The sequence below is a fragment of the Hesperophylax consimilis genome, chromosome 10 (genome assembly GCF_061612785.1).
Source record: "Hesperophylax consimilis isolate HC1 chromosome 10, BYU_Hcon_1.0, whole genome shotgun sequence".
Classification (NCBI taxonomy): domain Eukaryota; kingdom Metazoa; phylum Arthropoda; class Insecta; order Trichoptera; family Limnephilidae; genus Hesperophylax; species Hesperophylax consimilis.
Genome location: NC_142845.1, coordinates 6,676,078 through 6,700,549, shown reverse-complemented (window position 1 = coordinate 6,700,549; position 24,472 = coordinate 6,676,078). Strand labels below are relative to the sequence as shown.

At 33.8% G+C, this 24,472-nt stretch overlaps 1 protein-coding gene across 1 annotated transcript in view; it reads left to right on the top strand.

The window, feature by feature from the left end:
* The first annotated feature begins 511 nt into the window (after positions 1–511).
* Positions 512–24,472, top strand: part of LOC149420231 (uncharacterized) — a 41,354-nt gene continuing 17,393 nt past the window's right edge. Inside the window, exons 1-11 of the mRNA XM_089636056.1 lie at positions 512–551; positions 971–1,133; positions 14,423–14,586; positions 16,805–16,936; positions 18,886–19,065; positions 19,153–19,533; positions 19,696–19,744; positions 20,931–21,043; positions 23,251–23,415; positions 23,536–23,714; positions 23,968–24,100. Coding sequence (XP_089492182.1) covers positions 1,031–1,133; positions 14,423–14,586; positions 16,805–16,936; positions 18,886–19,065; positions 19,153–19,533; positions 19,696–19,744; positions 20,931–21,043; positions 23,251–23,415; positions 23,536–23,714; positions 23,968–24,100 — 1,599 coding nt within the window. The 5' untranslated portion in view covers positions 512–551; positions 971–1,030. The remainder of the gene's footprint in view (positions 552–970; positions 1,134–14,422; positions 14,587–16,804; positions 16,937–18,885; positions 19,066–19,152; positions 19,534–19,695; positions 19,745–20,930; positions 21,044–23,250; positions 23,416–23,535; positions 23,715–23,967; positions 24,101–24,472) is intronic.

Here is a 24,472-nt window from a genome sequence, read left to right as displayed (position 1 = left end):
CTTTTCAACATTATTCCACATGTTAATAAAGAAGTGGAATAAAGTTAAAATTGTTTGTACTATACTAATTCCACAAAAATAAACATTTTCAAACAGTCTTTTCAATATTTGTAGGTACTTATAAAAAGAGGACTATTTGTTTTTGGCAAAATAATTACTTTAAATAACCGTCCAGCATTTTCCCCGCAGCGATCGGCAGAGATGTAAAGTATATATTTATTGTGACCCAACTCAATGATTTTTTTCACTTGATAATATAATTATTGCAATCAAAAAAAAAAATTTATGAAAATGTATTATACATTAATTCCAAGTCGTCATATTCAAAATTGCTGTGAAATAAAAAGTCGAAAAAATTGTTAGTATGTAAAATGTAGTAAGCGCTAAACACCATCGGTTTAGTGTGTTTTAAGGCCCTGCTTTACACTTCCGCCGCCTCCTGCTAGTATTTAGAAACGCGTCAAGTAAAGAACCTCACAGTTTAAGCTCCAACCTGCTGATTCTACGTACACTCCATTATTCAGCAAAACTAGTGAAATTCTTTCTTCAACGTTGTTAATTATTAAATTATATTTAATTTACGATTTTCTTTCGAATACATTATTAACTTATTAATTTAATTTATTTTACTAACCGCTTACATACTGCAATTTCAAAATACATATTGCAAGAAAATGACATCTTAATTACGCTGTTAGAAATATTTTTCTACAAACATAATTTTCAAGTCTTAATAGACTAATCTTTGTTCAGAACAAAATACAATTGAAATCGATAAAATTACACTTGACTTATTCTGTAAGATACGGTTGCACAAGTTCATTGAAACATTTTTTTAAATAAAATTGAATCGTTTAAAACCTTTGTTATATTGTTCTAAATACTTTTCCTATAACTTTTTGATAGTATGCAATTTTCTTTATCTTCGTGGATTTATTTAGATGTATGTATTATGTTTTTGCGGCCTTAGTTAAAGTTTTGAAATAATGTGATTGACAGTTCCGTGCAAGTAGAGTGGAAAAGAACGTGAATGGTTTACTCAGGAGAAACTTTGATAGAAGTAGTGAACACCTTTATAAACTTCGGAGGGGACAACATGAAGCACGCTCGAGAGCGCAAGGATGATGCCAAGGGTAAACTATAACTCGTCTTATTTTAAATTCATTTCTCTTTTTATTTATCAAATTTAAAAAAATCCAATATAAAGGACAATATTAGTGTTTTTAGCATTACTTTTCTGGTATAAAATGTGCATTTTAAATAAAATTATTTTGTATTTAAAATCAAACAATATCATATTCGTTTTTACTTTCCGTATTCAACGTTGGATTTTTGAAAGGGGAAGAGCTTTTTTTAAAGAATACAAAAGTTCCTAACAGTGCAATAAAAAGTTTAAAAAAATCATTCATTCCTTTTTTTTTCAAATCGCTAAATTTAAACGTTACCATAAACGTATTCTCTTCTTGTAAGGTACGGACCACAATTAATCTGTGTTAATATTTTTGTCTTATATAAAATAATTTTTATAATTTTAGATGTATATTTGTCTCACTTTTTATTATTTTAATTTCTATTTTCTTTAAAATATCTTTATTATCATTCAGTTTATTCTTTTTTTCTATTATGGACTATACTATTATATAACTGTATTTTGGTTGTTCATTTTTTCCGTTATAAACGTTATATTTCCATTATCCTGAAGAAGGTTGAGTGCAACCGAAATGGTCGACCTATATAACTAAAAAGTGAAATATGATTTAAGATTTTCACGGCTAAAAGTATTTTTGTTATTTGTTTTTGGGGTATTCTGCCGTGTTATTTGTTTTTGGGGTATGCTGTCCGAAACGTTGGCTAAAGAAGGAGTTAGCGCAACACGGCATAATACCCCAAAAACAAATAACAAAAAAAAACTAAAAAGTGGTTTAAAACAAAGTTAAAATTCATTTATCTTTATGTTAATTAAATCATTATTTTTTAATAAATTTCATTACGACCCTTCCTTTCACGATAAAAACTGTAATCTTTAATTAAAATTTTAAGTTGTAGTTATGTTGTCTCTCTCCTCTGGAATTGAAATTTTTCTTTTAGATTTTCTTAAATAATCTTAGTAGGATGACGGCCGGCGTGGTTGAATGGTTACGAACCTTGGCTACGAATTCGGTTAGTTTGTTTTCTGTCACAATTGATTCTTTAAAAATAACCTGAATAGAATATTTTCGGCACGTTCCAGTTTGATAGATACCTTCAGTTATGCCCTGATGAAAGATCACCACCCAGAATCGAAACTTTGCTTGATATGACTTTGGACCTGCTTAGTGATCAGATCTGAATGGCCTGGTACTTCCCCACCTTTCTCTTCCCCATCTTTCTCTTCCCCACCATTATTTTCCCCGTCTTTCTCTGCCCCACCTTTCTCTTCCCCACCATTCTTTTCCCCACCTTTCTCTTTCCCACATTTCTCTTCCACATCTTTCTCTTCCCCACTTTTATCTTCCTCATCTATTTCCCTTCCCCACGGCCTCATAACATACCCAATTGAGGATTCCATAGTCTCACTGGCTCCAGATGGTTCGCAGCAGTTTGGACATTGATTTAAAATGTTGGTCACACTGTTACCATTTTGAACGCACGTCAATTAATTTGAGACGGAATGTTCGAAATTGATCAGAGTAAGGAGGCAGGTACCATGTACCTTTTTCGGTATCTAAGATCAGACATGTTATTATTTCATATACATTAAAAAAAAACACTCCAATACTAAAAACACTAAGAAATATCGATTAGTAGTCGAGTCTACCCACAATAACAACGTTTTATTACAATCGATAAGGCTGATTATTTTGAGCAAGGTTGGTGCCCATTGTTAACGTACAGGTAAAGTCATATGTCATAATTAACATACGCATTGGCTCTGTTTCAATCGTGGGGTGAGGTTTTAATAATTGGTCTTCCCGTTCCAGCTTTTTGATAAGTTGCGCATCAAACGATTTTGCTTTTCGTTGTAATTATGAGAATACAAAATTTTCGTTCGCCTACGTAAATATAGTTAATAACTATCATTTATACAGTCCGTGTTTTGGCAACCACATTTATTTACACAATATATTTTAAAACACAAATATACTTGTTTTTTAATGCGCTTTTTACAACTACATATTCGCTGCTGTATTTTTTTATTTTTTTCATATTTTTTATTCTTCATTATTGAAAATAACTCGCTAAACGACTACACAAGTTTGTCAGCGGGTCAAAGATTTAAAACTTATTAAAACACCTAAGATTTAAAAAATGGAATATCTTATTATTTTAATTAATCCTTTCCGAAGCGTGAATTTAAATTAATAAAAGCCATTAAAATCATCCAAATCAACATACCTACAAAACCAATAAACACATATCTTAACAGTCGCAAATTTTTGACGTTCGTCGTCCAAAAAAAATATATGCTCCGATCCTTACTAACAGAAATCAGTACTTACCTCTCTACAACATAAAATCGAAGCCTATAAAAACCACACAAATATTAATAGGGACGACGCCACAGTGCTAAGCTTAATAGTCCTTGGTATCCGATATTTGACGCCTTCGCCAAAATTAAACGCAGAAAACCACTTAAGAGGATTAAGCAACACAGCATAGTGTATGTTAATGTCTTATTAAATCACAATAATTATTATTATTAAATCATATTCCTATAACTTAGACTTATAGCTAATTACTAGTGGCTTATAACTAAGATTTACAGCTATTGACTTACAACTAAGACTTATAACTAGTGGCTTATAACTAAGATTAATGTCTAGTGATTTACAACTAAGACTTATAACTTATAACTATACAGCTCATTCTAATTTATGTTGCTGTATGAGCCTGGGTAGTATCTTTCTCCCATAGGTACCTATATATATAACATAACATAAATTAGGATGAGCTATAGTTATAAGTCTTAGTTTTAAATCACTAGACATTAATATAAATACATTAACTATAATAATGTATGAAAATGAGTTTTTTAAAATTGTGATAAATTTCATTAAAATCGTTAAATATGAAAGACGTATCTTATGCAATGTCGAAGGACGTAGTCAGCAGAGGAATCGAACCCGCGAAGCCTGGGTGGGGGAACTCACCACATCACTGGTCACAATAATTTTCTATTTTCCAAAGGAAATTGACTCATTGAAATATACTGATTTGAACCATTCTGATATTATAAAGACATGTTCCCAATGATATTATAAAGACGTGTACATACTCACCTCATTGTGCCAATATTATTTGTTCGAGGTGTAAGTAACGTTGTTCGAGAAGTAATTTGCCAACACAGTTCAGTGTTTAGGTCGCGTGAGCCTCGTAACCCACTCACCTTCCGAAACAAATAATTTATTTAAATGGCTATAAAAATGCCGTGATGTTGTTTGTAGTTTGTGTTTTACATCTGTATTTTCCACCGCGCAATTGTTGTTACTGTTTAAAATCCTAGACAATTTTTCAACGAAGTTAGTGGTTAGAATCCCACACACCGGGTACCATTTTATTTTCTATCAGATCTATATCTCGACCAGAGTTATAACTTGCTGACAAACTGCTCTGACAGATTGGATAGTTTTTTTTTTCAGATTTTTTTGTCTGAATAATTAGGGTACAAATCAATTTTTAACTGGCAACGTAAATTTTGTCAAGAGCCAAGTAAATTGAAACGCCATTTTGACAAGAACTACACCAGATGCCATATTTTTTATTACATTAAATTTACTCAAATAATTCAATAAGACAAATGTTTACAAAAAATTATAATTATTAATCTCTACAACTTAACGGCTCGTGACTTTTGAGTGTGATACATTGCTAAGATTGAAAAATATGACATTATTTACAAGCTCCATAGACATCCATATAAATAGACGAGCCAATCAGGGAAAGGAGAACAAACCAAGTAGCGAGGAGCGCGCACTTTCGCATTGTAAATCACCATTTTGTCCCCGAACATAAAATCTACTTACGAATAACTAGTTATTTATTCAATGGCTACCAAATCTCTGGCTGCTTAAAAAACTTAACTATATATCTCATATCGAGAAAACAAAAGTTCGGTCTTGTCAAAGTTTATTCAAAGCATTCTCTAACATCTTCTGGTGCCAAAATACGATCACGTGGTTTGCCTCCAGCTCAACAATATGATACCCAGATTTCAATTTAGGGCAAATCTATTAATTTTACTGTCTATGACATGCCAAATGCTTGATTTTTTTTCAAAAATCCTTTTTTACATGAAGATTAAGAAGATGGAGAAAATTTTCAATACTTTTCAGATCGGCGGTGAGCTGTAAAAGCGATTTCTTTTTTAAATGGTTATTTGGCCACTACAACGTTAGCACTCGAGCTTACTCGAAAGTCACCACCTAAAAGCTAAAACCTACATCTACACTATACCGTCATTACAAGCTCAGTCAACTGAGTAACGGACGTTGTATTTCATAAATAGATATAAGTATTTCAAACTGCAACCGATGGAGCTTAAAGGGCAAAAGTCATCAAATGTCAGACGTCACCACGAACGGTGGGTACTCGTACTGGATTATCTCGGCTAACCTTTAAACTGAATTGTTTCTAATTCTTGTAATAAAAACATTATCATATTATTACATCGATTACTTTCTATTTTTAAAGCATTACAATGTTTGAAATATGTGCAATATCTTAGAAGAATTGCGTGACAAAGAGCGGATTGGCCCTGCGAACTACCTGGAATTTCCAGCTTTAAAGTTGACATTTTTCACATGGACTAGAGTAAAATTTTTCGAATTCTGCTATAAAAAATGTGAAAATGCACCGTTAACCTTTTAATCTTTTAAGGACGGCCATTGTTTGGATTGCTCATACACCAACCCCTGCAAAGAAAGCGATACATATCTGTATGAAAATTATTTGAAATGTCTTAACTTTAAAGCAGAAAACCCGTTTGATTATTTCTAAAGTAGCAAACTCTCTCATTTTGATTTTTTTCTTTCCGGAATGTTGAGGTCAACTTTCAGCTCGCAATATAAGGGCCTTTTGCATACAAAACTTTGTTAAATATTTTTGGTGGGTTTAAATTTAATTTTCAAACGACCAAATTCCAACACCAAAACAATCTTTTGATGATGTTTTATTTTTTAAATTTATATTTCATTGTATTCATTTAGTAGATTAGGAAAAACAAATAATAATTTCCATTAACTCAAAAAATTGACAAATTTGCCTCTAAAATCGCGAAAAATTTAATTATTTAATTGCCTTAATTTTAAAATGTAAAACACAAATAAATAAAGCAGCACTGATCAATAATAGATGTTTTCAATTTTTGTGGTAATAAAATGTAATAATAATGTATAATTAAATGTAACTTTCAGGAAAATTAAAATAAAAAATTGAAAATTAAAACTTTTGATTTTATTGTAGAATCATTACGAATTATGTTCGTCGACTACATTCTCAATGTATTACCCTTAATGCCCTATTCATATTGATATTGAAAAGGCTACCGGGGTTTTTTTCTAACCCACGGCAATTACTGTCGCAACAATGGTGACCATTAGCGACCCTTTTTGAGGCTGTCATTGGCTAGGAAAAGACGTGAGGAGCTTTTTACTTCCCATATTAACTATGCTTTTTCCACTCCTTCAATCCACGAAATTAACATTCCGGACTGTTGATTTCAGACCCAGTTTTATGAATGCGCAAATGGAACATTAGATGCTGAGGTATTTGCAAACTATCATACTACAGGGCTCACCTAACTTTGCGCTCGTTCATGCCCGGTGCCAATACACATTGAAAATTTTTTTTCAGTATTATATCTAAAAATCTATAACGTAATGCGTAGTACAATATCAAGATTACCAGATCAAGGTGGACTGACGGGTTCGTCTTTGCCTCTTTTATTACGACTCTTGCTATAGAGCGGAAGCCGAAAAGAATGTGACCCTACTGGGTACCACGTTTTACTGTGACATTGTATATAGTTTTGTGTATGAATTATAAATTAGGTGAAGTTTTTTGCAAGCATGTTTAAGAATGTGTAAGTCTGTTAAAATATGACAAGAGGAAAATTATAAAGCAGTATCTAGAAGAAAAACAAAATATTAGCGTAAATATGTGGTCATCCATATTTTTATAATTCTTTTGAAGTCGGTTATATTTTATGATTTTTATTGAAAGAGGGAGGATATTAATTAATAAGTAATTTTATAGAGAAATATTGCAGATTTCTTTGTCCAAAAGTCGTTGAATGTATGTTGTAATGAGGATCTTATGAATCTACCCGAGTTTGTATGTGCTTATTCTGGTTTTTGAGTGCGTAAATTAAAATATCTTTTGAATTTAATTGTCTCTGAGACACTGAGACGCCATATTCAACAAGCGTCGAACAAGAAAGACTCGAAACTATACTAAATTGTAACGCCGCGCGATTAATTATAATAATTTTTTTCTATTTCCAATTGGCACGTGTTTTCCCTGTTCCATTAAATATGTCACATTGACACCTTGAGGGGAAAAAAGCCATCATGGCGACGAACTGAATATTGACAAAACGTTATTAAAAGTTATAGTTTTGTCGCAAGCAATAACAAGGTTTAGGAGATGGCGTGCTTCAATACTTACCGAAAACACTTACCTCGACTGGCTCAACTCTACAGAGCCAAGACACGCGACCTCCCGCCCCGCCCCATTGCTTTATTGAAACATCCCCTAAATGGAAATTGCAAAACAGGTATTAAAGTGTCGATCTCAAAATAATTATTTGTCAGATATCGAAAATTTCATTTTTCTGTGCAGTAATTAGGAATAACTGTACATATCTGTAAACAAAGTTACGAAAAACAGAGAATCTACATTTTATAAGATCTCGGCATCTCACAGATGCCCCAAATGCTAAAACCAACTGCATTTAATTCTAAAATGTCATGTTTTATAACTGACTAGCTGAAGTGTGTACCTGGCGTTGTTCGGGGTTATGAATGGTTCGGAATTGGTTTTGGGTTTGGTAATTTTTGAGGTTCTGAATACTAGCATACTTGAAAACTGGGTCTAGTTTTTAGGTGGAATAATATTATTCTAAAGAATTGAAAAGGTTTGCTTTTTATAAGTTTTTTTCACTTGATCGTGTCACGTCTTCCTCGGGCGTCCCGACTTTTTCTATCATTCTCTACTGTATACCACATTGTCACTTTAGAAAATCTACAGTATTCTACTCCTTATCACATTCCCGTGCAGAGATAGTGCTTAAAGCCTTCTTCGGACGTCCCTGATTTCTTCTGCAATTCGAGCTATTATCTAAACACTCCTGGCACTAATAAGAACATGCTTGCAATAAAAAAATTTTGACATAGCTGCTAGAAATGTACGTTTTACCCATCTCCAAGTAACCGAGCGTTAGTCGCTGGGCACACATCTATTCGTGTGCATCTGCAGTCAAAGCAATTTACTTTTGAATTATGACCGCTTAAACAAGCAGTGTTGTATATTTTTTTATTGTTTATTGAGTTAGTTTAAACGTGTGTAAACTAATATGTAGATGTTTTGTTTGTTTATAAAATTATGTTTGTACAGTAAGCAAACGACTTTTTTTAAATAGATTCAGTTCCTTCATTATTTAGATGTTCTGGCAACTCATTATACATTTTTAGTCCTTTACACGTTGCAGTTATGTAACTCTGTTTATCTCATACGCTTATAGTTGAGTCATCAAAATTTATTTAGTTTAATAAACGAATTCACAACCACAAATCTCTAAATAACAATTAAATCCGCATTCCTATGACACACACTACAAATTATGGGATTAATGCCTGGAACAGATCATACTAGAAACGCGCTATATTTTGATGAATTGGCATATTTCAGCATATCGCTCGCCATACATTCCCATTGGTAGTGTATGGCGAGCGATATGCTGAAATAGGCCAAGCCATGATGCTTTTAGTGTAATGTCACGCCTACCTAAATCTTAAAACTATCAATAATATATCTCTCTTCCAGGTATGTATAAAAACAGCCAACATAATTTAAAAAAACGATGTAATGCTTTAAAAGAAAATTTTAAAGTAAATTTAAAAACGAAAATGCAATCTTCATGTTTTTTTGTGTTGTTTCTTTTTTTCTCTCCTTTTCTTTTCCCTGTATTTGTAATCAAAAATCAACCTGATATATAATATATACATCCATGTTTATTTTATTTTTGTTTGCTCTACTTAAACTTTCTGTTTTTATTATTTTTGTACTGTATTGTATATGAAACTTATAATTTTGCGAAACTTTCTGTACAGTGTGCAGGCAGGGGAGCGGGTTAAAATAGGGACTGTAGGAAAGGATTTATTAATGCGGGTCTTGAAGAGACCCGGATTATATGAAGGAGGAAAATAAAATTTCGTATGTAAGTTTTATATGCATTATTTATTTTTTTGAATTATCGAATATATCAAAAAAAGCAACGTGTGAGAGAAAATCAAGGCGCATAATTCAAGCCCCTAGGAGGCGCTAGTGTCGCATGTTGCCATCAGAATGTCTTGGAAACGTCAAAAGTTGGAGGTATTATTAAAATTATTGGGTATTTGATTTAAGTCACAAAAAATAATTTTTGGAAAGGTACAGTTGGATTAATTTATTGGGACCACACATCTGTCCTCCTCCTTTCGGCAATAAGAAAATAAACTATTTACCATGTTCCAAAACTATGGCATTTTTCTTAGGACCAGTTAATTCACAGCATTTTAAAAATTCATCAAATTTCGAAAATAAAATTCCCATTCGGTGAATAATTTTCCATTTAAGTTCTGTTACTATATCATTGCGAGCCAGTTGTTTCTAAGAACTGAAATATCAAACAGAACTTGAATGGAATTGAAGAACGTTGAAACAATTGGCCCTAAGTGTTTCATCTTCGTGTTCTTCACCTAATTTTTCAAAGAAAATTTTTGTTGGCGAACTATTGTTATTTTGTGTCTCTACACTTGAACCTCTAGTGATTATTTAATGTATATGTACCTTCTTATCTGGGTCATGTCATAGACAGTCCATTTCCACATGGGTAAAATATGCTTTATTGAATGGCCTGAATTTTATAGTCGTAGTCTACAACACCGTGTCTGTTTTCACATCTGTTACTAAAATAAGAAATAAAAGTAGGAGTTCACATATAAATATTTGATCATATTCTTTTCCTACGTAGAAACATAATGTATATTATAATTTATTATAATTAAATTACCTTGAGAAAAGCTACCTATGTTTTTTTCAATTGACATTCCTTTCAACGACACTTTTTTTCAACTAATTTAATGCAACTGAATAACATATGTTTTGAGATTTTCATAGCAAAAGTTATTACAGTGTTTTATTTTGAGGGTAATATGCCGTGTTGCGCTTACACCCTTCTTTAGTCAACGATTCGGACAGCATTTTTACAAATTATTATAAGCAATAATTAGTCGCCTGAAATATCAATACGAATTGAAAATATCTCCCGAGTAAAAATAAATGCCGCTGACGGGAATTGAATCCGCATCTTCCGATGTCCAGTCAGATGCTCTGGACCACTGAGCCACGTCGGCTTATTTCCAACACGTCAAATAATTCAATATGTACTAGTACTTCAATCAACAATTACGCTGCTTATTATATTTTTTCACCTGTAAGCAACAAACTTTATTTTTGTAGGAAAGGCGTTGTTAGTGCTAAATTTCTCACTAGATGGCGTCGAGACATATTATATCTACATTTGTTGGTGAAATATTTTGAATTGTCAAATATTATTATTTTTTTAATAATAAACTAATGTTTATAAGACAAGGTTTTATGCATAGCACAAACAATAACAAATTATTATAAGCAATTATACAATTGCTTGAAATGAGTATTGCTATTTATTAAAATCATGTTATAAACGGGATAACATGCCGTGTCCTATTAAACTTTTAGTGCATACATAATATATCGGAACACAATGACGAAATGCGAAAATATTATAATTTCTATGAACACGTGTTATGACATCGCCATAAAACATTCGTGTTTTACTGATAGTTTATTATGAAACCTGTCAATTCATTCGTTAAAAGACTGTAGTCCCGTTCTTAACTGGAATATTAATAATTTTACATTGAATTGAATCTTATTTAGCAACTCTGGACATTGAATATTCTTGATAACTACTTTATACAGGAACAGTGCATCCTCATAATGCCTCCGTACACTCAGTGAATCAATTTTAAAGTACGAAGCTTCCTCTGCATAATTATTAAATCTTACAAATTACGTGTAACAAAGATATTTTAGGAATTTGTTTTGAATTGTTTAGATTTTTTACCACACATACGCCTTAGGGATCTTATTCCTACAAAGTTCAGACTACATTCACCCTTCCTCTGCCAGTTTCAAACCTCTTTGCTGTACATCAGTATATGTAGCAGCACATTATGGAAAAATCGTCACACCCTACAGTTCTAGTTTCTTTTTGCTCCCGCATACTACTTCTCTGATTCGTAGTTATTATCTTATTCTGATTCGTAGTTGTTATCTCTATTCGTTTCTGTTACAAAGTGAAGTTTTGAAGGTCATAGAGTTTTCTAAATATTAAATATTATTTTTCGTTGACATAACAGTTAATGAAGGCGATATCAAATTAAAATGTATGGCTTTTATGCTCGGAATTCCGAATCAAAGATATAATTTCTTGAAGGTTTCGATATTAATCCGAAAGATTCGTGATATAATCCCGTAACCAGCCAACTTATTTAGCCTTTTTACCTCTGACTTTGACCTTTGGTATTATCGCCTAACATATTTAATGGCTACTTTTGTCCATATTACGTACAACACGAGATCTTTGTTTCGCGTTTCTAATTTTCTCACATTATTTCTCGCTCCCGTGAGCAATATTTTTATGTAATCACTTTTATAGATTGAGAACAACTAAATGTTCACGAATGACGTGGTCATTTGATTAACCTCGTGATAAAATTCTTTTTTGGGGAATTTTATTTATATTATAAATAGACTTTTATAAATGTGAGCAGTGAAATTACGTAAAGCAACCTTTAACTATTGATTTTCAAATAATTCATCGCGTGTAATTAAAAGTATATTAAATTAAAAATATAATAACCCTTTTAACGTGACGTAAGTAAAATAGTATTAATTTTCAATAAAAAAAATTAATGGTTACAAATTTAAAATTGAAATACGTGGGTACTTAAATTTGCTTCACGGGCCTTTCGGTGGTTTTCTCGGCATATACAGGTATTTAAGGCCTTTCTCTATCCTTCCCCTCAACACCATTGTATGATTACACATCTGCCCTGATTTTACTATAATGTAATGTATCATCTTACTGTAACGCTGTCCGAAACGATAGCTAAAGAAGGAGGTAGCGTTTATCATCTGTGCTACAACCATTGTAGAGTCCTGATCGCCCAGGGAAACGTCCCCACTCCTGCCGGTATGCCTTTTTTCAAAGCCTATACCATTTGATCACGGTGAAGACTGTAATCGAGTAGGTTTAACTGTAGCATAAGTTTAACATAGACATTATTTTACGAGATTGGAAAATACATTACCCTAGCAAAGTCCACACGTAGAAAAATGAGAATTGCTTATTTATTAAGAATCTCTTCCAATGATTAGTAAAACGGTTACAAACGGGATTGCAGGCCTTTAACGAATGATTTAACAGATTTCTTGATAAACTTTTACCAAATTTAGAATACATACAGCGATGTCAGAATTTACTAGGAGTTTATCGGGAAACCTGTTAATTCATTCTTTAAAGGCCTGAAATCCCGTTTTTAACCGGATTATCAATAATTTGAAGATAATTCTTAATAAACTAGAAATATCAATTCACTTTTCTCCGTGCGGTCTAATGCAGTCTTTAATTTTGGCTAAGCTGCTTTATAAAATTTTGACACTCCTTGTCAAAACCAGTAAACGATTAGTTAGGTGATCTATTATCAATAATTTCGGATAGTGTGTATTTTTGTATAGGGCCGTTTTTGTGAAAAATAATCGCAGGAATGTTATTTGGGTAGGCTTATAAAAACAACTAGAATGTGTTCTACTTGCAGTATTTAATTTTTTAATTAAATACTGCAAGCAATAAATCGCTAAAAATTTTTTTAGATAAAAATATCTATAGATCTAGATATTTTTATCTAAAAAAATTTTTAGCGATCAAATTTTCAAACGAAAAACACATGATTTAGCATCACTAAGTTGTGCTTTGCCTTAAACATTCCCTAACATTTGGGATGGGAAATTCATTTACCAGGTTAACCGCCTGGTCTTGGATTACCTAGTCTTGTTTTACGGAGTAGGTTTGCAAGCCTTACATCCCCAACTCTCTTTACTTTACTCTCTTTATCTCTCTTTACAACCTTTGTTCGGGCTTAACACCGAAATCTCCTATTGATTGATTTCTTGAGTAGTTGCCTCATGCTGAGGGCATTCGATGTTAAACTGTTAAAACAAGCAAGCTGGAGTGTGCAACTGGTGTATCAACTAAATATGCTAGAACTAATCCAGAAAAAATCCTCAGGCAAATGTATCTACATGCATGGAACTTATCCAGGGTTCATAGACCATATGGACTTAATTGAGGCAACAAATAGATTTAATCAAGAAACTAGACATTATGCAAATCTTGCAATGCTTAGTTTTAACATATTTCCAACTATAATTATTAATCAACTCCCTACCAGATCTGAATAGTCAGGTACTACCCCATTTCCCTCTTCTCCTCCCTAATGTCTTAAAAAAATATTCTCAACTGTACCTACCTTGAATTCGAGGCACAATTGAGCAGTCCGCTCCGGGCGCTGACTTACCAAGAACTTTTTTTCAGTGTTTTTATAATATCCTTTGGTTTAATTTTTATTTTGTTTTTGTTTACATTGTAGTATGTACAATTGCTTGTATACCTTCTTAATTAATGGAACTCAATTATTGATTCATCGTAAATTTAATGTTCATTTCACAATAATTATCATTAATGTTATGACGGTATGATTCCTAAGTATAATGAAATAAAATTAAAATAATACACTATTGACTGTCCATTTCTCTTGTAATAATATGGCATAGGTATATGTTTCTGAAAAAAATCGTGTCATAGTTGACACCACGACATGTTCAAGATGCCACATGGCAGAACAAATATTCTAGCACAACGTATCATGACATGATGAATGGCGCTATTGAATGAAATTTCTTAAATATTATATACGTATTTAATTGCTTTTTAAATAAGTTGTAAACTGTTTTGTATAAATACCTATCTTCTCAAATATTAAGATGTCTAGTACTGTAAATGGATGATTAGTCTATTGGTATTTACATATATATGTAAATCAGTGAGACATAAACAACAATTGTGTTTCCGTTACAGCTGAGCTGGTGATCAAGCCGGCCAACATCCGGATCTGGTGCCATGACCGGGATCTGGGCAGGCTGCAGCAGGTGGTGTGGAGGTGCCAGGGAGCGCGCCTGCGCACTGAGGTGTCCAGCCAGCCTGCTGTCAGGAGGTTCTTGGAGGCTGTGCCGCATATAATGGTATTCATTTAATCCTATATGTGCATACACACGGTATCCGGAAACTCTTAGTGCAAGCGAGAAACTAGTAATTTCTTATCATAAAACTTATTTCCGATTTGAGAATTTCACTTTTCTACTTTAGAAAATAATTTAAACTTTTAATACTTGAGAAAACATTTCTTTATAAGCATCTGAAATATCGATACAAATTGAAAATATCTCCCGAGTAAAAATAAATGCCGCCGCCGGGAATCGTACCCGCACCTTCTGATGACCGGTTAGGTGCTCTGGACCACTGAGCTACGTCGGCTTATTCCCAACCCGCTAAATAATTCAATATGTACAAGTACTTCAATCGACAACTAATTCTTATTATTATTCAGGTTCAATTCCCGTCGGCGGCGTTTATTTTTACTCGTGAGATATTTTCAATTTGTATGGATATTTCAGGAGAGTAATTGATTCTTATAATAATTTTTATCTTTTGTGCTTTGCATAAAAACCTTGTCTTATAAACATTAGTTTATCATTAAAAAAATAATGAGAAAACATTAATTTATTTGTATTTCAAATTATAAAATATAGTATTTTAAAGAATTTAATTTTTTCACGACTTTCCCAAACTATTTACTTTGTAAATACAATGAAATATAAATTAATCATAAACGATTGTAAAAAAGGAGTTTTTTGTGTCGGAATTTAAAATTTATATACCACAAATTAGTGTTCCAACGTAAATCAGTCGATTGAAAAATAAATTTAAGCCAATCATAATAGTTTTCTTTTTAAATCACGTTTTTTAAATTTTATATTTTAATGGTAGGAAAGGCAAGATTATTTTTTTGTAAATTTCAACCTATTTTCATTTTAAAAAAAAATTATAATTTTGTTAATAAATAACTTATAATTCAGTTGAGAAAATAGCAAGTACTGACGTATACCTGCAAAATATCATTGCTAATTAGCCACATATGCATAAGACACTGATCGCGATGCATAATCAATTAATTTCAAATTAGGTATTCCCGCGGTTGACATAAACTATGAATCTTTATTACAAAAAATGAGACTCTTATCGTTAAAAGATAGAAGAATACTCAATGATCTTATTTTTTTATTTAAAATAAACAATAACTGGTTTGACTCCCCTGAATTGGTCTCATTAATAAATTACCATGTACCTAGTAGACCGACTCGATTCAAAACACCTTTCCACTGTGACAATACTATGACGAACGCAGAACAAAACTCAACCATAAATCGCTTGCATATTTTAGGCAATGAATATGCTAATATTGATCACGCTGCCGGTAATCTGTCTTCATACAAAAGATGCGTTAAACTAAATTTGTTTGCTAGTACCACGTAAATACATCATGTAAACATAATATGCCTACCAGTACTTCTAAAACTATTAATGCACTTGAAATCATAAGTACTTGTAAAATTTATCATATCGGTTAACATAATCCAGGATTTATTACTTTTTATATTTAAATCATTGTCGGTACCTTGAGATAGGTATCTTATTGGTACATTTTATTGTTTTATTTCAATCTTTAAATTTTTTTTTTTTTTTTTTTTTACTTTTTCCTAATAAATTATGGTTTGTACTTTAATACTTTATATTTTAAACTATTCACTTTACAATTTACTTTTATACATTATAGTTTTTATACACTACTTATTACCTTACTTTTTACCTATTTTCTTAAATTTTACTAACATTTATACTGTTATTCTTCATGTTGTTGTACTATTATAAGTATGTCAATTATGTTAATGGCACGTGTTGTGCCGTATATGTGTAAATAAATAAATAAATAAATACCAACAAAGCTTAATATTAAAGTGATATCTGTGATGAGGTGATGAGGTGATGAGGTGATGAGGTGATGAGGTGATGAGGTGATGAGGTGATGAGGTGATGAGGTGATGAGGTGATGAGGTGATGAGGTGATGAGGTGATGAGGTGATGAGGTGATGAGGTGATGAGGTGATGAGGTGATGAGGTGATGAGGTGATGAGGTGATGAGGTGATGAGGTGATGAGGTGATGAGGTGATGAGGTGATGAGGTGATGAGGTGATGAGGTGATGAGGTGATGAGGTGATGAGGTGATGAGGTGATGAGGTGATGAGGTGATGAGGTGATGAGGTGATGAGGTGATGAGGTGATGAGGTGAGGTGAAAAGTTTTTTCCACGGCAGTCATTTAAAATGAAATAATTCTTTTCAGGGAACCATCAAAGAAATCCACGCGTCTGTAATTCAGAACGACCTAGCCAAATTAAAAGCCATCACCGCGGATCCAGTGCCGCCAATAATCTTCTCAAGTCAGGACATCAACGGACTAACTGCTTTACATAAGGTATTCAACTATTTATTTTAATGGTACGTATTATTTGAACAACCCCAAGCTTCGGATAAGTATAAAAGTAAGAAGAGGTATTTTTAATACCTACTACAAGAAAACGAAAAATTAAATGAAGGAAATAATAAATCCTCGTAAAGAATAAGCCTCGTAAAATTAATTGGATATTCAGTAAAAAATATTTAATAACACCTTTGTTGTTTTGGTCTATTGAATGTTTTATGATTATTTATGGTCGTTATAAATGTTTCGTGCAATGTTGCCACACCGTTTTGCGTTTAGCTATTTTGGAGTATTTTAAATTAATCCATAAAACACCCTACATACGTGGTAAAAAATCTGTACAGGGTGTTAAGAGACGTACCTGACTTACTTTATCACTGGTCTTTATCATAGCTCACCCCAAGTGGTTCGTTACGTTTGGTGACTTAGCCGGGGTACCCGGCTTAATGGGGTGAGAATTGTCTCCGCGGGGGATGCTTCTGCCCACCTACTGTATGGCGGGCCGGATTTGGAGAGACTGGTTGAAGGAGATTTTTTACCTCTCCAGCAGAGCTCTCTTGACCTGTTGACTTGCACCGCAATGGGAGGGATGAATTCAAATTTCCGTCACTCCTGAACACACTGACCCCCAAATTCCTACCCACTCCTCACAGCATCCCCAAAGATGACATATGCCCTGAGGAAAATTGTTTCCTCCTGTGTGGATCTAATGTAAAAAAAGTGATTCCTGCGGTTATTTCGCATAAAAAAAACTTTTTTTTTCATATTAAAACATTTAAAAAATTGTGGGTATTGGACAAATTGGGTCGGGATGTAGGGTTTAGCGGTAACTCGGCCGAGTTAGAACAACAAAAAATGCTACCGTAGATCAAAATTTCATTACATTTTTTACTCCAAATAATGTCACTATTTAAAGTAAGTCGAGTATGACTAACACACTGTAATATACTCCTGGGTCGCATGTTCGTTTACCAAAATAACTAAAAGCTTATAAGCATCTAGCTCGTTCCAGAGAGCTGTTCGGGGGTTTAGGATCACAGGAGCCTATCTACATAAACACTGTTTTGAAATAAACTCAAATAAAGATTGGTATGCTCATATGCCCAACTGTATGCCCAACTGATATGCCCATCTGTATCTCTTAAATGGCAGTATGTACAAGATAGAGCTTCATATCACTAATAAATATGATCATGACATTACTGAAATCAAGCTTAACTCAAAACACCATTTTTTGTAGTTAGGCCCTTGTGATCCTAAGCCCCGAGTTCCTTTATTGTAATTATTATTCAAGCATACAACCTAGTTAGGTAGAATTTTCATGGCGTTTACGTAATTTTTTGTAAAGGTTGAATGCGTTCGCGTGAAACAAAAGAATGTAATTTTCTTAATCTGTTATCGCTTGAAATTATGACGTGCTTCTTAATGTGAACACCGTGTACTCGCATTATAATTTTAAAGCATTTTCTTATTATAACACATTATTTTACAAGCGACAAAATTATTCTGTGTGTTTTTCACTTTATCGGGGGAAGGAATTTATTTTGTTAACTGGAGGAAAAACTTTAACAGTTGGCCTGGTATTAGATTTCTCGATAAATTTATATCACTCAGCATTCTGTATTTATAACATTTACTCGTAAATGAGTTGAATTAAAATAAGTGGAAGAAGTCAAAAAATTTATTTATTTATTGTTTCTTTCCATGCGGTATCACTGTTTACATTATAATTATTAACCTCACTAGGACTAGCCTGTGTCGAGATTAATAATCTTACAAATCAATGAATAAGTCGGAACAATGATACTTGACAATTTAATTAATAACATTTAATGGAATTTTATTTGTTTTAATTATCCAGGCGTAGTTGAGCGATGTATACAATAAACAACCCGTTTTTTGAATATTAAACTGAAAATTATATTTTAATTGTGTATTTTTAGGCAGCGGGATTGGGCCACTATGATATAGCGGCGCACATCGCTGGAAGGTTTCCCCAAGGTACTTCTGCCGTTGATAATGACGGAAGGACTCCACTACATTGGTCCATCCTTGCCAAGGACGAAGATCGCATATACAATGTCCTGGTGGGGCACGGGGCGCAGGAGGGAAAATTAGATAATGTACAACCTCATTTTCAATCGAATATTTTCTGTTGAGATCAATGTTATTAACCAACATCCACTTCATAAAAGCATACTTGGTTTCAGAAATTGAAATCCGCCGGGTTCTACAAAAATCGTCCGACAGACATTGACAAGTCACAACTCACTGTGATTCCTGAAGCCCCGAGAACTGCCAGCGCAACTTACCCTCCTTCTTGGGATTGGAATTTGTTGAAAGCGGATGTCCAAACAGCCCCACAGCCCGCTAGACCAAAGAAACTATTACCTCCTGCAACAGCTACCAAAAAGCCCTCATCCGTCCCGCCCATCCCAACGGGAGTGAGCATACCTGACAAGTACTCTCCGGAGGTATTCTCCCCGGACACAGAAACCCGGGAAGCCCTTAGTGAAGATCTTGATTTGGATCACGATGATGGAGACATGGATACTGAGAATGATTTAGACAATGAACAGGCGTCAGAAAACGTTAGTAAGATTAATGTCAACACTTCTTGTGTGAGAAGCATTTTAGTTGCTCCGCTTTCATATTTTTATTGATTCAATGTTTAATTTTATTATTCTGTACAAATTTAATACAAGCAGTCGAAAAACATCCGATTGCTACAATAATGAAAGATTTTTTTTCAGGATAATAAAGAAACTGAAACGTGGTTAAATGAAGGCAATCGTTCTGAAGGTGAAGACAGTGAAAAAGTCAGTGCGGATGTTGGGTCAATTGATACAGTTACACATATTCATGACGACTCTAACATTTCTACTGATGATTTACATACTACTAAATCACATGTTTCTGCACACAGCACTCATAAAAAATCTGCAACTCTTCCAAAAACTGCACCTAGCCGTAAGCACACTCCCCCTGCATCACCAGAAACGACAACACATACTAACGATCGTATGTCAAAAACAGCGTCAGCACATAATGACCCTCGCACTAAAATACCAGTATCAATGAAAAACAAACATACGCCATTGCCATTGGAAGACGGTGAAAACAGTAATACACCTTCGCCTACTATAGGTGATAGACACAGTAATACATCGACACCAACTAAAGATGAAATACACAGTAATTCATCGACACCAACTAAAGGCGTTAGACACAGTAATACTCATTACAAAGACGAAGAACACAGCCGTACATCGACACCAACTAAAGATGGGAGACACAGCAATGCATCGACACCAACCAAAGATGTTAAGCACAGTAATACATCGACACCAATCAAAGATGGAAGGCACACTAACACATCGACACCCACAAACTATAGAAGACATACATCGAGTGACTTGGAGGACGACGAAATTATTGCCATTGAAAGCAAAAGCCTTAAGAAAGAGAAATCCTTTGATAGTCAGCATAAAGGGTCTAAGATTCATGATGTAGAGGATGAGAAAGGAGATGATCCAGATATAGATGGTATTGATGATAAAGTTGCAGATAGCCGAGCTAATCATGACCTCGATGACAACGATGATGATGAGGGGATCGTGCGAGGTGAAAGTGTTTCGGAATACGGAGATGCCCACAAAGCTGATACGGCTGACGTTTTAGATGTCGAGGACATGAAAAAAAAGCATAGTTCAAAAGGTAATGATTCTTATCGTAAAAATGTTTAAGAAATTGGAACGAACAATCAATTGGCAACTGAAAAAAAAGGAATTTTTAGCAGGGTAAAATTGAATTATAAAATTTGCATGATTATAGGAAACTAGATTTGAGTTCTGATGAACATCAGTGCTGCACTGCACACCAATAGAATAGCTGTAAAATATTGAAACCAAATACTTAGATAAAGATAATTACTGTAAATATTTTCAGCTCTTATGTTTGTTTTGTTTACAATAATATTCCATCACAGGTCGTCACTCCCAAGGCAGTGAATCTACTATAGAAGGAGTCATCAATGCCGACCCTGAAGTAGATTCCCTCGATGCTGACCACAGGGAGAATGATAATAATTCTCCTGACGAGGTAATGGTTCTCAAAAAACCACTCGGAATATTTGAAGCCATTATTTATGTTGCACACACTCTTTCCTAAATACTTCTTGTGTTTATTATTCCAAGATCAAATGTGAAACCAAAACTGGGATGGTGTTCTTAATATTAATGTTGTACATACTCTCCTGTATCGCATGGAATCAGCTTTGTTAATATTGCTTCACTATTAATTATTACTTCTTTATTTTCGTTTTTAGAACCAAAATTCATATTTTGTACCAACATAAATTATTTGCCTGCTTTATCTTCCGTTTTGCACTAAAACATCACTGAACGTGCATGTCATTTTTACAAAACATGTTTTTTATGAAGTTTCAGTAAAAAAACTGCACACATTGCACGAACTCTTCTTTGAACCCCGATTTTTTATTGGTATTGTTTTTTTAATGGATGACAGATATGTGGAAATACTTTGCTTACCACCACACAAGTTTTTTTAATGGATGACAGATGTGTGAAAATACTTTGCTTACCACCACACAACTTTTTCGTATTTTTTTATTCATGATCATAAAAACTTTTTTTAACATCCTAAATTTACTAAGTAATAAAAAAATCATTTTCCGTAGGCTACCAATAAACAGAAACATCATTAAATGAAAATTTTAGATGTGCAAAAAAAATGGCTGTATGATGCATAGTAGGCTTGATAAGTCGTTTTTAAATTAACCTACCATTTTGGTAATTATGGAAGAATGTACGCATCCGCATACACAAAGGATTCAATCCTAATATAATTGCATTTAGTATTTCTAGCTTTCATCTTAAATCTTTTACGTACTTAGACATACTTTGTTTTTTATTGTTATTACAAATGTGTTTATTATATTTTGAAGAGTTTTAATTTTCAAGTGTGCATTCCACTTCTGAGAGTTAATTTTACTCCCAGCAACTCATCTTTTTGTAACCTCTCCAATTAGCATACATTTCTTTTTCATTAGTCTTCTGTAGTGTGTATGGTAGATAGATGCGTGTAAGGGAGAATTGATGGAAGCGAGAAACGAGAAGATGTCCTCAAGCTTTGGATACATCAAGCCTTCTTCAAGTATTTTTGTTTGAGCTGACGTCTTTCACCTATCCGAAGCCGGCAGTTCCCTTTAAGACCCATTTCATAATTTGATTCGCTTTTCCAACTAAGAATGTCACCCATAAGATGTGCCACTTGGGTGTATAGACTGTGGGATTCATTTTAATTTATTACATCTTATATATCAATTTTTCTTACAAATTAAATATTCACAAAAATTTACAGAGAAAGAAGATATGGGAAAAGATCATAAAGAGGTTCTAAATCTAAATATCTTGCAGATTATTCGAGACCGACTTTTGTTTCTGTTCTGATAGTTTTGGAATAAAAACGGTAATCTTTTACTCAGCATATTCCCACGTAAATATGACGTTTCTTGCTGTAACACTGGCTACCTAAGATAATACACATCCACAAAAATTTTAGGCAGAAATGATGTGGATAGGCAGTGTTGGACACAGACGCGGTTATTTTCGTTAAAACGTCAATCGTGTGTTATAGTCAATATATCTTGCAATATATTTAGATCACATGTTTGTTTTGAATTGATCAATTCATTTGCAACTTAAATTTATTGAATACAGGGTAGAAGGTAGTGGTACAAGAAGGATACATCATGTCTTTGAAATTATTTGAAAATGTCAAATCTATTTTTTTTTTTCAAACAATGTTTCCCTTGTGTGTTTGGTTTGTCCAACTAATTCATTAGTTAAAATTTAAAGAATTTCTGAAGGTATGCACGTAAGATTGCACATTGGTTTTGGGTTCAGGCCCAGTGTTTTCAGTTTTTTTTTGTGAATATTATCAAAATTCATCTATGAAATTTTATATTCTACGCTTTCCTGCTCAGTTTTTGTAATTCTGGCAAAGTTGAAAATCGGGGCTTCACTTTGCGTCTGCACAGTTGGCGACGTCCGGCCCCAACGAAAATCAGAGTAGTAGGTACTGGCACACACATTCAACTTTCTTTTTTAAAATGAGACTTAAATGGTGCTATAATATTGAAGTTCAAATTTACCCCGACAGAAACTGACGCTTATTTCTGCGCGATTGCTCCACACACACCGGCATCTATTTTAAAGACATTTCCACGTCAAAGTAAAATAGGACAACTAAAACAAATCATTTAAATATTTCAATATTCCTCGTAGATGGACATGAACCTCGATGATGCCGAGGTGCAGATGTTGATTGACAGCGGCAGCATGGAACAGCTGGCGGCGCTGGTCCTCAACGGAGAGGGCGAGAGACTCGTGGGACACATGGCCAGGAACCCCGAGCTGCAGGCCTTCCTGGACAATGTTCCGTCTTATATGGTAACTCTCCATTAATGACAAAACTTTTTTTTTTCTAGATTTACCTGTATTCTTTGTAGGTTCTTATAAGAATTATAGGAAGAAAACTAAGAAATGTAAGTGATACTTTATTTTTTACAGGGAAAGATAAAGCGCGTTCACATATCAGCCCGCGAAGGAGCCCTGCGTGATCTTCAGGCGGCGCTAGACCGGCGCAAGTTTGCCGTGGCCCGCGACCAGGTGAGCCCCGCGGGCGCTACGCCCCTGCACGTGGCCGTGCTGTTCGGACACACGCCTGTTGTGCGCTACCTAGCCGGAAGGTGAGAACATACCTCAAAATTTTATTTTTCACCTGAATCATTTGGTTCATCGCCCCCTTTTAAAGTAAAAAAATATTTTTTTAAGTGAACCAAATTTAAAACGCTTCTCACTTCACTTACTCTCCTCTAACTGCACTTCAATATCCTCATGAAGCCATCACGTTAAAATCTTAAATCAAATTTCAGTGATTACGTCTTTGTTGTAGTACCAAGTGTTACAAAGCAAATGCTAGTTCTTCGTATATTTTCTCAGATTTCCCGAGACCCTTTCTGCAGTGGACTTCGAGGGCAGAACAGCCCTTCATTATGCAGCGGTGTTAAAGGACAATGGCCACTACTACAATATACTCCTCAATATGGGAGCCAATCCCAAGGATCAAGATGATGTAAGTATTCTTCACCTATCTTGCACTTCCTCCAACGATGGTTGGAAAGCTGAGGTGGAGTGGCATCAATGGTTGATGAATCCTTTATACTACTGACGGGTTATTTCGGAGAGTTTAATAATTCTTCAAATTTCAAAGTTAATTTTCTGTGTTAAAGTTCTATGAAAGATTTTTCAAGCTCTGTTATTATTTCAGCTCCGTCAAGCAACTAGCTTAAGAACTAACGCTAACAGAACTTGAATAGGACTATCACAGAACCCGAAAATGAATGTTGAAATTTGATGAATCGTTCAAATTCTCCAAAACAACCCGTCCTTAGATCTGGTCAAAAGTTCAGAAAGTTGCGGCCAGTTGAAAAGTTATTTTTAAATA